The 15,217-nt window shown below is 44.5% G+C and overlaps 1 protein-coding gene across 1 annotated transcript in view; it reads left to right on the top strand.

Annotated features, from left to right (window-relative positions):
- Positions 1 to 15,217, top strand: part of SLC13A3 (solute carrier family 13 member 3) — an 85,417-nt gene that overhangs the window by 45,966 nt on the left and 24,234 nt on the right. Inside the window, exons 4-6 of the mRNA XM_052651032.1 lie at positions 3,638 to 3,704; positions 9,649 to 9,834; positions 13,080 to 13,205. Of these exons, the coding sequence (XP_052506992.1) occupies positions 3,638 to 3,704; positions 9,649 to 9,834; positions 13,080 to 13,205 (379 nt within the window). The remainder of the gene's footprint in view (positions 1 to 3,637; positions 3,705 to 9,648; positions 9,835 to 13,079; positions 13,206 to 15,217) is intronic.

Below are 15,217 nucleotides of genomic sequence, written 5' to 3'. Positions count from 1 at the left end.
ATGCATTAATTTTTCTAAGATCTGTTAAGAGATGCCATTTGCTAGATTTCTTTTTTATTACAAAAATGGGAGAATTCCAAGGAGAACAAGATTCCTCAATATGTTTCTATTTCAATTGTGTATAGATAAGTTCCTCAGCAGCCTCTAGTTTCTCTTTTGTAAGGGGCCACTGCTCTGCCCAAATAGGCTTGTCACTTTCCAAGTAATTTTAATTGCATTGTTTGTTAAGTGAGCAGTGGCCCCTAGGAAAAATGTGGAATACATATTTGAGCTTGTCATTGCATAAATAAATCTCTTCCTATTAAATTAAGGGGTGCATCTTTCACATAAGGTCATCATGTTGTGGGCTGGCCTTCTGGTCCCTCACATGGATGTATTTGGACGCTTTGATAAACCTCTTGTACTTTGGTTTGAGAAACTCCTGCAATCTGGCAAGAAATTCTCTGGATAGGCCAAGATTTGGACCATAAATGTTTGGAGATAATAGTAATATCAGATCCAGTATCAAGAAGACCAGAAAATTTTTTGCCATTAATTTTGATATTTATATTTGGTCAGGTATATTCAGATATAATTGATGTCCATAAGGATTATTTTTGATCTGTACTGCCAAATCCATCTGTCCACATACCATCAGAGGAGTTAATAGAAATGTAAGGTAAAAGAAGTAATTGAGCAATTTTATCTCCCTTTTTAAATGGCCATAATATCTGAGATGACATCATAATTTGAATTTCTCCCTTATAATCTGAATCAATTACTCCAGGGTGAACAGTAATTCCTTTAGAAGTCAGACTAGATTGGCCAAGTAAAAGACTGAAGGTTTGTGGGGATAGGGGTCCAAAAAGTCTGGTAGGTATTCTAAAAGGGACTGCTTGAGGAAAAAGGAGAAAATCATTTAGGCCTGGTATATCAATGGCAGCACTGCCAGATGTTGAGGGTTTGAGGGAAAAGATGAAGTTTGCCCCTGGTTTTTGTTGATGGGGACCTGAGGAGTCCCCAGCTTGGAGTTTCCCGAAATAGGCTTTCCTTCAACATCATATTTAGACTGACATTCCTTGGCCCAATGTATCCCCTTATGGCAATGAGGGCAAATTTCTGGGGGTTTTTCAACAGTTTTAATTTTTTGTGTGTGCTTTTTAGGACAATCCTTTTTTAAATGTGTTTTATCTCCACATGCAAAACATCTTTCATTCTCCTTCTTAAAGGCAGAAGCCATTGTTTCAGCTAGCATTTGCATTTTTTGAGTTTCTGGTCCTAAATTGCGACAAGCCTTCAAATAGTCGATAATAGCCCCAGTCTCACGGATTGGAGAGATAGCTCTTTGACATTTTTGATTTGCATTCTCATATGCAAGCAGTTTTCCTAGTTGCCTTTTGGCTTCTTCTCCAATAACACTATGGGAAATAGCAACTTCCAATCTAGTTAAAAAAACAGCATAGACTTCATTAGGTCCTTGAAATATTTTTGTGTAGCTGCCTTTAGGTTCTCCCTGAGGAGTAATTTGATCCCAAGCTTCAAGGGCAACTTCTTTCAATTGTCCATGTAATAAGGGAAGGCATTGTATTTGGGCTTTCACCGCATCAAACTGCCTTGTACTGGTTAACATTTCAAAAGTAATTTGGTTTTGGGGAGCACCAGCTCGAGTATTAGAATTGGCATGATCTCGGGCTACATCCTGAAACCACATTGTCCTTTGAAGATATTCTCCTGGCTTAAGAAGAGCCTTTATCAAAAGTCGCCAATCATAAGGAACAAAATTTCCGACAGAAGATGCCATAGCATTTAAAAGTTCCTTAGTAAAGGGCGAATGAGGGCTGTACATAGTTACAACTTTTTTCATTTGTTGCATGTGAGAAAAATCAATGTCTTGCTGTTGAGGTATGTTTTGGCCTTGAGCATAAGGATTTTTTAAAACAGGGAACGCAGAAAAGTCATCAGCCTCAGAGATTCGAGATTGTAAAGCCAGCAATCCAGAAAGCCTTCGTCATGAAGGAGAATGAGTAGATAGTGTTTTCTCATAAATACGAGTACAAGTTAAAGGCTTATCATTGTCATCAAGGAAAGTATTGTCAGCCTCGGAAGAGTCATTATCAGAGTCATCTTGTCCTTGAGAGGACGTTCGGTTTGGGGCCCATTGCAAGAGGAGGAGCACTTGGGGCAACCAGAGCAGTGCTGGTGGGAAAATTCTGAAATATTCTATGTTGTTCTAATTGGGCCTTTTGTAAAGTTTCATCATCTAATTCATATTCATGTAACAAGTGTTCTGCCTGTTGTCAAGTATTGGGGGGCTAGAATTTCCTTGAAATGGCAAAATTACAGCTTTAATGAGGGCCCATAATGGCCAGAAATTTATTGAAATATTTTTTCCCCATCTTGCAGCTCATTCAACATTCTCTTTAACCTGGTTCCAAATCTCTAAATCAAAACTACCTTCATCAGGGAACCAGGGATTATGTTCAGTTACCATTTGGAGACAAGCCTCTGTTCACCGACACGAAACCGAGAGTCCTTGAACTTTAAATAAATGATGAAGCAAAGTAGAAAAGCAGTGGGGCTTTCCAGCCATTCGTCCCATTACCCCACACTTGCTGACCTCAGTAGGTCTGCAGTCACTCCATTAGCTTGCCAAGGGAGTACTCCAGGTCCCTGTTCGGGCGCCACTTATTTTGGTCTTGACAGACCAGAACCTGGGGACAGGAGGTGATGAAAAGAAGACGAAGAAAAGAAGGACGTGGGGGACCCAAGTCTCTAGTGGAACAAGGGTGCTTTAATCATGGTGGCATGTGCGTATATATTGTTATACACGGAAGCTTTAGGCAGAAAAATATAAAGTGGAGCAAAACCACCGAAAGCAAATGCATAACAACAGTAACCAAGGGAATGACAATCGTCATGGGGCCGTAACAACAGTAACTAGGGGAATAACAATCATCACAGCGCCAGAAGACAACCCATGTATTGGAAATAGGAACATGACTACGTAGTTTTATAGAAAAGTAAAAGGTTACTGAAAGGTCATGACCTCAGTCCTGAGAACTGCGTGCAGCTCTGCTCATTCCTGTTTTCCAGGAACTGGTAAGGAACAGAAGGCCCCTGAGAAACAGAAAACAACATATAGGATTCCTTAAAATTAAACGTTCCCTGACACCCGAAGTTTTCTTTCTTGATTATTGTCAGTCATCCTCTCTAGAATAGTGCTTTCGTGGGAGCAAGGACATTGTCCTATATTATTCACTGTGTACCCCAAGCTGATGGTCAATAGTACACAGTAGGTGCTCAATAAATGTGTTTTGAATGAGTGGCAGATTGGGGTCACCCATCCCATTGCTGATCCATTACCACTCATAGCTGGTCTTTCCCAAACATCCCCTTGACAATAACAGTCAAGGTTAGCCTAGGCTTGAGTTATGGATTGTCCAGCTGCCTTGCAGCTAACTTCCTGCCCCCAGGCCTGAAGCCCTCTCCTAATAGGAACAAGTTGGGTAGAAGGATGGAATTTTTAGTGTCTTTTTTTCAGTCCAATGACTAGTATAGGATGGGACCTGAGGAAGTACTCTTGATTGACTGCAAAGAAGGGGATGCTTCTGTCCCACCTGCTACATCCCACTAAAGACCTCATGCTCTTTTCTCCTAGCTGCTGTGCGGAAAAACGGCTTGCACACTGTGCCCACGGAGATGCAATTCATTGCTGGCACAGAAGAGTGAGTTCTCCTGGTGAAATTCATAGAGGAGCCCATGCTTGATCCAAGGAGAGGATGAACAAGAATTCCATGCTGCAGGCAATCCCCACCCCCCATTCTTCTCCCAGTGACCCCATGCCCAAGTTACCACCACTTCTCCCTGAGCTCCAGACTCCTTGAAAAAAGAAAACATGGGATGGGCAGGGGAGTACAGTAAGCCCCTAAAGGTCTGCTGAGGTGAAGGGTCTGGAAGGAAGGACCAGAAGAGCAGGAGGCGCAAACCACACGATCGTCAAGGAGGAGAGGGTGTACCGGGCCAAGCTAAAGCTTTGTCTGCAGAAAAAAGATCCTGAGACAGTAGCAGCCCTTCACACCTGTGTGACTCAGGAAGCATCTGGACACTGATGGCACAGTTAGTCTTGGTGTTTTTTTGTATACAGCAGCGAGGATATAAGACCTGGGTGCTTGGGGTCAAGCAGACTTGACTTCGAACCCTGGCTTTGCCACTTACCAGCTCTGTTGGTTTGCACACGTCACTCCCCCTCTCTGAAACTCAGTTTCACCTACCAACTGGACACGATGTCAGAACCCACCTGGGTTCTTTTTGAGGGTTGTTTTTGAGATTAAATGAGATCATGTAGATAAAGCCGGTTGTTAGGCCTTCCGTGCACAGATGGTAATGCTTGTTATTAATGGTATCGTTATCTCAATTTCATGATAATGAAGCAAACAGCAGGGAGTAAAGTGACTTGCTCAAGGCATCATTGCTGGGCATCAGTCAGGTCTGTTTCCTTCATTCAGCAAATTTATAGAGAACTTACCATGAGCCAGGTACTGTCAGGCACATGGCAATGAACAGGAGAATAAAGCATTGGAAAGCAGGCTAGGGAGGGGGTTGGAGGAGGGAAAGGGAAGTATTTAAATGTGTGTCAGGGAAGACCTCACTAAGAAGGTCATTCTTGGGCAAACACCGGGGGAAGGTGAAGGGTCCTGGGGAATCTGTGGGAAGAGTATTCTTAGCAGAGGGGCCAGCAGGTACAAAGCCCTGAGAGTTCAAGGCAGCCGGGATGCTAGTGTGGCTGGAGGTGGGGTCACAGAGATTGCTTGTGTGGCAGGAGGGCACTGGCTGGGGACAGAGCATGTGGGACCCCACAGGCCATTGATGTAGTTTTTACTTTGAATGAGACGGGAACGGATGAAGGGTCTAGCAGATAGGGACATGATTTTACATCAGTTTGTCTTATCCTGAGGCCTGTGCTCCTCCCTGGCACCATGTTTGGGGGCTTTGAGTCCACATTTGAGATACGGGTTCTGTAGTTGGCCCCACCACTCACCACCTTGCAACCTGGGAATCTGTTTTAACCATCTACCCAGGCAGAGCTTGTACTGAGTCTGTTGGAAAAGCACTGATCCCTACCCTCTGGAACTCTGTGTCCATTGGTTGCAGACCCCAGCCCCACTCTCAGTTCAGTTCAGTTCAGTTGCTCAGTCGTGTCTGACTCTTTGAGACCCCATGGACTGCAGATTACCAGTCTTCCCTGTCTATCACCAACTCTCAGAGCTTGCTCAAACTCATGTCCATCGAGTTAGTGATGCCATCCAACCATCTCATCCTCTGTCGTCCCCTTCTCCTCCTGCCTTCAATCTTTCCCAGCATTAGGGTCTTTTCAAATGAGTTAGTTCTTTGCATCAATTGGCCAAAGTATTGGAGTTTCAGCTTCAGCATCAGTCCTTCCAAAGAATATCCAGGACTGATTTCCTTTAGGATGGACTGATTGGATCTCCCTGCAGTCCAAGGGACTCTCAAGAGTCTTCTCCAACACCACAGTACAAAAGCATTAATCCTTCAGGACTCAGCTTTCTTTATAGTCCAACTCGCATTCATACATGACCACTGGAAAAACCATAGCCTTGACCAGACGGACCTTTGTTTGCAAAGTAATGTCTCTGCTTTTTAATATGCTGTCTAGGTTGGTCATAGCTTTCCTTCCAAGGAGTAAGCGTCTTTTAATTTCATGGCTGCAATCACCACCTGCAGTGATTTTGGAGCTCCCAAAATAAAGTCTGACACTGTTTCCATTGCTTCCCCATCTATTTCCCATGAAGTGATGGGACCAGGTGCCATGATCTTAGTTTTTGGAATGTTGAGCTTTAAGCCAACTTTTTCACTCTCCTCTTTCACTTTCATCAAGAGGCTCTTTAGTTCTTCTTCACTTTCTGCTATAAAGGTGGTATCATCTGCATATCTGAGGTTATTGCTATTTCTCCAGCAATCTTGATTCCAACTCATGCTTCACCCGGCCCTGCACTTCGCATGATATCCTCTGCATAGATGTTAAATTAGCAGGGTGACAACATACAGCCTTGATGTATTCCTTTCCCAATTTGGAACCAGTCTGTTGTTGCAGTTTAACCATTGCTTCTTGACCCGCATACAGATTTCTCAGGAGGCACGTAAGGTGGTCTGGTATTCCCACCTGTTGAAGAATTTTCCACAGTGTTGTGATCCACACAGTCAAAGGCTTTGGCATAGTCAATAAAGCAGAAATAGATATTTTTCTGGAACTCTCTTGCTTTTTCTATGATCCAATGGATGTTGGCAATTTGATCTCTGGTGCCCCTGCCTTTTCTAAATCCAGCTTGAACATCTGGGAGTTCTTGGTTCATGTATTGTTGAAGCCGGTCTTGGAGAATTTTGAGCATTACTTTACTAGCATGTGAGATGAGTGCAATTGTGCAGTAGTTTGAGCATTCTTTGGCATTGCCTTTCTTAGGGATTGGAATGAAAACTGACCTTTTCCAGTCCTATGGCCACTGCTGAGTTTTCCAAATTTGCAGGCATATTGAGTACAGCACTTTCACAGCATTACCTTTTAGAATTTGAAATAGCTCAGCTGGACTTCCATCACCTCCACTAGCTTGGTTTGTAGTGATACTTCCTAAGGTCCACTTGACTTCAGACTCTAGGATGTCTGACTCCAGGTGAGTGATCACACCATCGTGGTTATCTAGGTCATGAAGATCTTTTCTGTATAGTTCTTATGTGTATTCTTGCCACCTCTTCTTAATATCTTCTGCTTCTGTTCAGTTCAGTTCAATTCAGTTCAGTCGCTCAGTTGTGTCCGACTCTTTGCAACCCCATGAATCGCAGCACGCCAGGCCTCCCTGTCCATCACCAAGTCCCGGAGTTCACTCAGACTCACATCCATCGAGTCCGTGATGCCATCCTGCCATCTCATCCTCTGTCGTCCCCTTCTCCTCCTGCCCCCAATCCCTCCCAGCATCAGAGTCTTTTCCAATGAGTCAACTCTTCACATGAGGTGGCCAAAGTACTGGCGTTTCAGCTTTAGCATCATTCCTTCCAAAGAAATCCCAGGGCTGATCTCCTTCAGAATGGACTGGTTGGATCTTCTTGCAGTCCAAGGGACTCGCAAGAGTCTTCTCCAAAACCACAGTTCAAAAGCATCAATTCTTCGGCGCTCAGCCTTCTTCACAGTCCAACTCTCACACCCATACATGACCACAGGAAAAACCATAGCCTTGACTAGACGGACCTTAGTCAGCAAAGTAATGTCTCTGCTTTTGAATATGCTATCTAGGTTGGTCATAACTTTTCTTCCAAGGTTAGGTCCATAATATTTCTGTCCTTTATTGTGTCCATCTTTGCATGAAATGTTCCCTTGGCATCTTTAATTTTCCTGAAGAGATCTAGTCTTTTCCATCCTATTATTTTCCTCTGTTTCTTTGCACTGATCACTGAGGAAGGCTTTCTTATCTCTCCTTGCTATTCTTTGGAACTCTGCATTCAGATGCTTATATCTTTCCTTTTTACATTTGCCTTTAGCTTGTCTTCTTTTCTGTGATTATGGTTTCAGTGTGTCTGCCCTCTGATGCCCTTTCAAAACACCTACCATCTTACTTGGGTTTATCTTACCTTGGACATGGAGTGTCTCTTCACGGCTGCTCCAGCAAAGCACAGCCGCTGCTCCTTATCTTGGACAAGGGGTATGTCCTCATGGCCGCCCCTCCTGACCTTGAACGTGGAGTAGCTCCTCTCGGCCCTCCTGCACCTGCGCAGTCACCGCTCCTTGGACATAGGGTTGCTCCTCTCAGCCGCCGCCCCTACCAGGAATCAAACTGAACTGTGGTATTGGAGAAGCCTCTTGCGAGTCCCTTGGACTGCAAGGAGATCCAACCAGTCCATTCTAAAGGAGATCAGCCCTGGGTGTTCTTTGGAAGGAATGATGCTAAAGCTGAAACTCCAATACTTTGGCCACCTCATGCGAAGAGTTGACTCATTGGAAAAGACTCTGATGCTGGGAGGGATTGGGGGCAGGAGGAGAAGGGGATGATAGAGGATGAGATGGCTGGATGGCATCATCAACTCGATGGACATGAGTTTGAGTGAACTCCGTGAGTTGGTAATGGACAGGGAGGCCTGCATGTTGCAGTTCATGGGGTTGCAAAGCATCGGACACGACTGAGCAACTGAAATGAACTGAACTGAACTAAACTGTCTTCTTTTCACAGCTATCTTCAGGCAATGATTTTGCCTTTCGAATTTCTTTTTCTTGGGGATGGTCTTGATCACTACCACCTGTACAATATCACGAATCTCCATCCATAGTTCATTGGGCACTCTATCTGTCAGATCTAATCCCTTGAATCTATCTGTCACTTCCACTGTATAATCGGAAGGGATTTGACTTAGGTCATACCTGAATGGTCTAATGGTTTTCCCTACGTTCTTCAAGCCCCACTTGGGCCTCAGTTTTCCATCCAAACTAGGAAGGGGGTGCACGAGAAGAACACTTTCTGCTCTTATTCTCCTGTGAGGCTCAGTCTGGTTGGAGCCCCATGTCCGAGGGAGCCCACAGGTCCCTGACTGGGCCTCTCACCCTGGATAACCAAGCATGGCATCTGTCTCCAGCTGCTTCCAGCCCTTGTCTTCCTTTCAAACCCCAGATCACATCCTCACCACCCACTGGAGAAATGGCCCTTCATGTTAGTAATTAAAGCCCCAAGATAGTTGAAGTGTCTTACATTCTTAAAAAAATTGATTTTTACACAAAGATAATTCTTAATTTCATCCACTAATAAACATTTTATAATTGCACAGGTAAAAGAAAAAGAACTCTTAAACAAAAACAAAAATGTACTCAGCACCTCACTCCCAAAGATAGACTAGAAGAGTTAAGTGAATACTATTCTAGACCATTTATCTGTGTGTGTGTGTGTGTGTGTGTGTGTATTTTTAACAAAATCACTGACCATGCTACACATGCCATTTTATAACCTGTTATCTCAGCTAATTGAGTGTAGTGGAGGTCTTTTCATCTCAATAAATTTGTGTCAGCATCATTATCTTTTAATTATATAATTAACAATTTTTGACTATATTATTTCCCAAACTCCACAAAGGTACCAGGAAAATAACCCAGAAAATACAAATAAAAAGTAAAAGAGGGGAAAAAAATCCGTAATTCCATCCCCACGAAAGTCCCCAAAGCAACTTTGTGTATATCATTCTAGACTTTTCTTAATACTCATATATTCATGAAATATGTGTATATTTTTAAAATAAAAGAAGTAAGTAGTGCTGTTACCTACCTTTTCACTTTATATAATGGGCATCTTTCATCTGAATAAAAACCCATCTAAATCACCATTTTTAATAACTGCTTTGGTATTCCATCTAGAAACAGGATCGTCTTAATCTAGCCAATCCTTTTTTGATGGATATTTAAATGAAGTTTTCCATTTAAGTTATATTTAATATCAAGTATTAGTTTAGGACAACTTCTTAGAGTAGAATGCTTAAGCTGAAGGGTTGCACATTTTTAGAAGTGTTTGATTCCCATGCCAATTGCCTTCTAGAAAGTTCACTTAGCTCTCCCATCCCGGGCAGTGTGTTTCTCCACAAGGCCAGGAATTCTGAATGGCTTCTCTTTGGGTTTGTTTAAAGCAAAGACTGCCCTGAGGAGGCAGAGGCTCCAACGGATCTCCACCCTACCTCCAAGAAGGAGGAGGAATATCGCAGGAACATCTGGAAGGGCTTCCTCATCTCCATCCCCTACTCGGCCAGCATCGGGGGCACCGCCACCCTCACGGGCACAGCCCCCAACCTCATCCTGCTCGGCCAGCTCAAGAGGTAAGAGCGAGTGCTCCCCATCCACGGCACTGGGGCTTCTGCCTCTTCTACTCCTCTCCTCCTCCTTCACCCAACATCCAGGGATGTATATTGGGTGTCTACCATTGTCCAGGCTCTGGGGACCTGGCGATGCCCAAAGCCCAGCAAAATCCCTGCTCTGGGGAACTTCCATTCTGGCGGGAGAGACAAACAATGAAGGAAAAAGCAATGGAATATATAATATGTTGGCGTGATACGTTATGAAATAAAATCGAGCAGAAGAAGGGGGCAGAGGTAAGAGGAGTGGGTGCTGTTTTTTCTAGGTTGGTCGGTATTGTGCCATCCCTCTAATATGGTGACATTTGAGCAGAGACCCAGAAGTGAGGGGGTGAACTTTGTGGACGCAGGAGGGAAGAGCACCTCAGACAGAAGGAATAGCCTGTACAAAGGTGGGAAGCAGCACAAAGACTGGCCAGGCTGGGGTGCAGAAGGGGCTAAGGTAAGAAGACCAGGGCAGGCACTGTCAGGAGAGTCAGAGGAGAGCTGAGAGCAGAGGGGTGACATGACTTGACATCTCCTTCTAAAACCAACCCCAGTGGGAGGTACTGGCGTGTGGCTGTGATGTCCTGTGAGAAGCCTTGCAGCCAGGCACATGGGCCAGCTGTGGGGTGGACTCTGCCAAGTAAAATCTCCCCATCACCAAACCTGTTCAGACAGAGGTTGAGTGGCCATTTGTCAGGGCATGAGAATCAAAGAGATGGATTCTCTGATGGTTTGACATCAATTCCATTTTTTCCAAACCTCTTCCAAAAATCCTTGTATTTCAAGATTCTAAGTACTTTCAGATTCCAAGATTCTGAGAAGTGGGGTTTCTAAGGTTTTGTTACCATGGAAATGTTTCATATATTAAATTAATCCACGTGAATCCAAATGTAAGCATTTAACAAACCAACAGCAACAACATGATATTCAACATGGCTCCATGTGCTGGCTGACATCTTTATCTGGTATTCAGCCAAAGAATCAAGGATTTATAGGGATGATGGAGGAAAAGCTAACTGCATTGGTCTTCCTGAGAGTGGGTTTGATGTACGTAAGTCAGTTCTATACTTGTGGGTAGTCAAAGTTATTTTCATGAGAAAACTTAGGTACACCCATGTCTTACCTCACAAGCTGATTTTAAAACCTTAACTCTCTACCATATTCTCAGGTTCTCAAATCCTTTGATTTTCAGTTCCGTTCAGTCACTCAGTCATATTCAACTCTTTGCAACCCATGAATCACAGCACACCAGGTCTCCCTGTCCATCACCAACTCCCGGAGTTCACCCAAACTCATGTTCATCGAGTTGGTGATGTCATCCAGCCATCTCATCCTCTGTCATCCCCTTCTCCTCCTGTCCCCAATCCCTCCCAGCATCAGGGTCTTTTCCAATGAGCCAACTCTTCGTAAAGAGTTGGCCAAAGTATTGGAGTTTCAGCCTCAGCATCAGTCCTTCCAAAGAACACCCAGGGCTGGTCTCCTTTAGAATGGACTGGTTGGATCTCCTTGCAGTCCAAGGGACTCGCAAGAGTCTTCTCCAACACCACAGTTCAGAAGCATCAATTCTTCAACACTCAGCTTTCTTCACAGTCCAACTCTCACATCCATACATGACTACTGGAAAAACCATAGCTTTGACTAGACAGACCTTTGTTGGCAAAGTAATCTCTCTGCTTTTGAATATGCTATCTAGGTTGGTCATAACTTTCCTTCCAAGGAGTAAGCGTCTTTTAATTTCATGGCTGCAATCACCATCTGCAGTGATTTTGGAGCCCAAAAAAATAAAGTCTGACACAATTTCTACTGTTTCCCCATCTATTTCCCATGGAGTGATGGGACCAGGTGCCATGATCTTAGTTTTCTGAATGTTGAGCTTTAAGCTAACATTTTCACTCTCCTCTTTCACTTTCATCAAGAGGCTTTTTGGCTCCTCTTCACTTTCTGCCATAAGGGTGGTGTCATCTGCATATCTGAGGTTATTGCTATTTCTCCCGGCAATCTTGATTCCAGCTTGTGCTTCTTCCAGCCCAGCGTTTCTCATGATGTACTCTGCATATAAGTTAAATAAGCAGGGTGACAATATACAGCCTTGACATACTCCTTTTCCTATTTGGAACCAGTCTGTTTTTCTATGTCCAGTTCTGTTTCTTCCTGACCTGCATATAGGTTTCTCAAGAGGCAGGTCTGTAAAAAAACAGTGATTCTCAGCCATGGGTGTGTTTAGAGTCTCCAGGAAAGGTGAAAAAACATTTGCTTGGGTCTCAGCTGCAGAGATGCTGATTTCGGAGGTTGGGCATGGGGGCCAGGCATTGGTCTTTTCCCAGTTGATTTCAGCCCCCATTGCAAACCTTTGGTGTCTTTTCATCTCCATTCTTTGAGCAAAGCCTGGCTGTGAGACTGAAAACCAGAAGCCAAGATGGTTCTGCTTCAGATATGGGGACCATCCAGGATGACCCATTTGTCTCCTTGGTTAGCAGGAAGTGCCAGCAAAGCGGCAGTCAGCTAGGAGGACAAAGCAGGGTGTTCGGTGTTAGTTCTTGCTGGAGGCTGTCCACAGGGATGGACAGGAAATATGGGAGTACTGAGGCCCTCAGGGGCTGGTCCAGAGTTGAGAGATGGGGGACATGGGAGGGCATTTGCTGTCAGAGGGTTTTCAGGCTGCCTATTCACTCTGATGTGAGCAAGCCTTGAAAAGAGATTAGGGAGAAAATGCTGGAACTTTAAGTAAAAATATCCAACATGAAGGGTTTTGAGTAAAGGGCATGCAAATTACATGCAAAACGTATACAACATTTAATTGCATAAGCCTGGGCCTTCTCATCGGGAAGGGAGGTATTTGAAAGGAATATGGGGTTTATATGTGGTTCTGATTTTCCAGCAGGGCATGCGGTGAGACAGGGAAATGGCTGCCCTGAGAGTTCACCTTGGTCTTCACTCCCCAAGTACATTGTATTGGTTTATTCTGATCACACCTGATATAGGAACTTTATGTTGGGTTGGCCAAAAAGTTCGTTTCAGGTTGTTTTTTCCAGACCATGAAAAAATGGAATGAACTTTTTGGGCAACACAATGTATTATTCAGAAAATACAGGGGGGAAAAATCTGAAGCGCTTCAGCGCCCCTGTGAATACCGAGCATACTTCCTTCAGTTTTCCTCTGTAGGGATGTGTCCATCCATCCGTCTGGCTGACGCTGGCGGGCTCTCACCTCTCTCTTTTCTCCAGTTTCTTCCCACAGTGCGACGTGGTGAACTTCGGCTCCTGGTTCATCTTCGCCTTTCCTCTCATGCTGCTGTTCCTGTTGGTGGGCTGGCTCTGGATCTCCTTCCTCTATGGAGGGATAACCCTGAGGTACCCGGGCGCTTAACTTGAGCTTTGCAGCAGATGGAACCGGGCTGGGGCCCCAGCTTCCCGCTCCCTTGCGAGTGACCCTCCTAAGTCCTTCCAGTTTCCAGTCGGATGTAGTGCCCGTAGTCATCCTGGCCTCCCAGGGGGTGGGGATTACAGGTGGTGTGGGATCTTGCCTGCTGAGCTCAGGCCCTGGGTGAATGCCACCCACCATCAATAATCACTAATTGTATTATTCCTTAAGTCAGGTCCACACTCACACCACAGGGAACGCTGTGCAGTGTTTCTCATTTCACGGGGCCTCAGTACAGGAGGTAATTTGGGGCAGCCTGAGGACAAGGTATCAAATAACACTGACTCTGATAGTGAGAAAAATATTCCTTTATCAACGCTGCTTATGCTGGGGAGAAAGTCTCAGTAAGGTGGGGAAAAACTTTAACATCTCTCTAGGCATCTGGTCCCATCAGTTCATGGGAAATAGATGGGGAAACAGTGGGAACAGTGTCAGATTTTATTTTGGGGGGCTCCAAAATCACTGCAGATGGTGACTGCAGCCATGAAATTAAAAGACACTTATTCCTTGGAAGAAAAGTTATGACCAACCTAGATAGCATATTCAAAAGCAGAGATGTTACTTAGCCAACAAAGGGCTGTCTAGTCAAGGCTATGGTTTTTTTCTGTGGTCATGTATGGATGCAAGAGTTGGACTGTGAAGAAAGCTGAGTGCTGAAGAATTGATGCTTTTGAACTGTGGTGTTGGAGAAGACTCTTGTGAGTCCCTTGGACTGCAAGGAGATCCAACTGGTCCATTCTGAAGGAGATCAGCCCTGGGATTTCTTTGGAAGGAATGATGCTAAAGCTGAAAGTCCAATACTTTGGCCACCTCATGTGAAGAGTTGACTCACTGGAAAAGACTCTGATGCTGGGAGGGATTGAGGGCAGGAGGCGAAGGGGATGACAGAGGATGAGATGGCTGGATGGCATCACTGACTCGATGGACGTGAGTCTGAGTGAACTCCGGGAGTTGGTGATGGACAGGGAGGCCTGGCGTGCTGTGATTCATGGGGTCGCAAAGAGTCGGACACGACTGAGCAATTGAACTGAACTGAACTGAACATTTCCAAATCATCCTTTTAAAACAGGAAGAGCAAGTCTCAGGTCCAGAGACTTAAGCCAGCAGTGGTATCCAGCCAGATGTAATAATGTTGCTTTGCTTTCATGTCTTTATTTTTATGGGTACTTTCTTTCTTTTTATGGGTTGACAGGTGATTCTTGTTTGCTATTTATGACAGTGATAGAAAGCTTTCTATTTAAATATCTGCCTTTAATTAAAATGCTAAATCTAGTTGGAGCCCATGGCACATGAACATAGGAACATTTGTGAAGGGAGTTACGAATGTGTCAGTTCACTTCAGTTCAGTTGCTCAGTCATGTCCTACTCTTTGCGACCCCATGGACTGCAGCATACCAGGCCTCCCTGTCTGTCACCAACATCTGGAGTTTACTCAAACTCATGTCCATTGAGTCAGTGATGCCATCCAACCATCTCTCCTCTGTTGTGCCCTTCTCCTCCTGCCTTCAATCTTCCCCAGCATCAGGGTCTTTTCCAAGGAGTCAGTTCTTCACATCAGGTGGCCAAAGTATTGGAGTTTCAACTTCAGCATCAATCCTTCCAATGAATCCTTCCAGGACTGATTTCCTTTATGAATGTGTGGGTCTGGGAAAATACTCACATAGGAGCTTCAGCTCAGGGCTGGAGTAGCAGGCATGTCATAAAGTCATTCTCTGACTCAGTTTCCTCACCTCTCTGGGCCTTAATTTTTCTCATCTGTAAAATGGGACCAGTAAGAACTATTCAAGATCAAAGAGATATGAAAACCCCTTGAGAATAGAAAAGCTCTGACTGTGGTGTTTCTTGACCTGTCAGAGCAGAAACTTGGGGTTCAAAGCCCGGCTTAGTCCAGAGAAGTAAGCCCAGACATTGGACTCAGATAAACCAGATTTCACATCATGGT

Source organism: Budorcas taxicolor, chromosome 13 (genome assembly GCF_023091745.1).
Source record: "Budorcas taxicolor isolate Tak-1 chromosome 13, Takin1.1, whole genome shotgun sequence".
Taxonomy (NCBI): domain Eukaryota; kingdom Metazoa; phylum Chordata; class Mammalia; order Artiodactyla; family Bovidae; genus Budorcas; species Budorcas taxicolor.
Note: the sequence above shows the minus strand (reverse complement) of the source record. Positions and strands in the feature narration are given on the sequence as shown.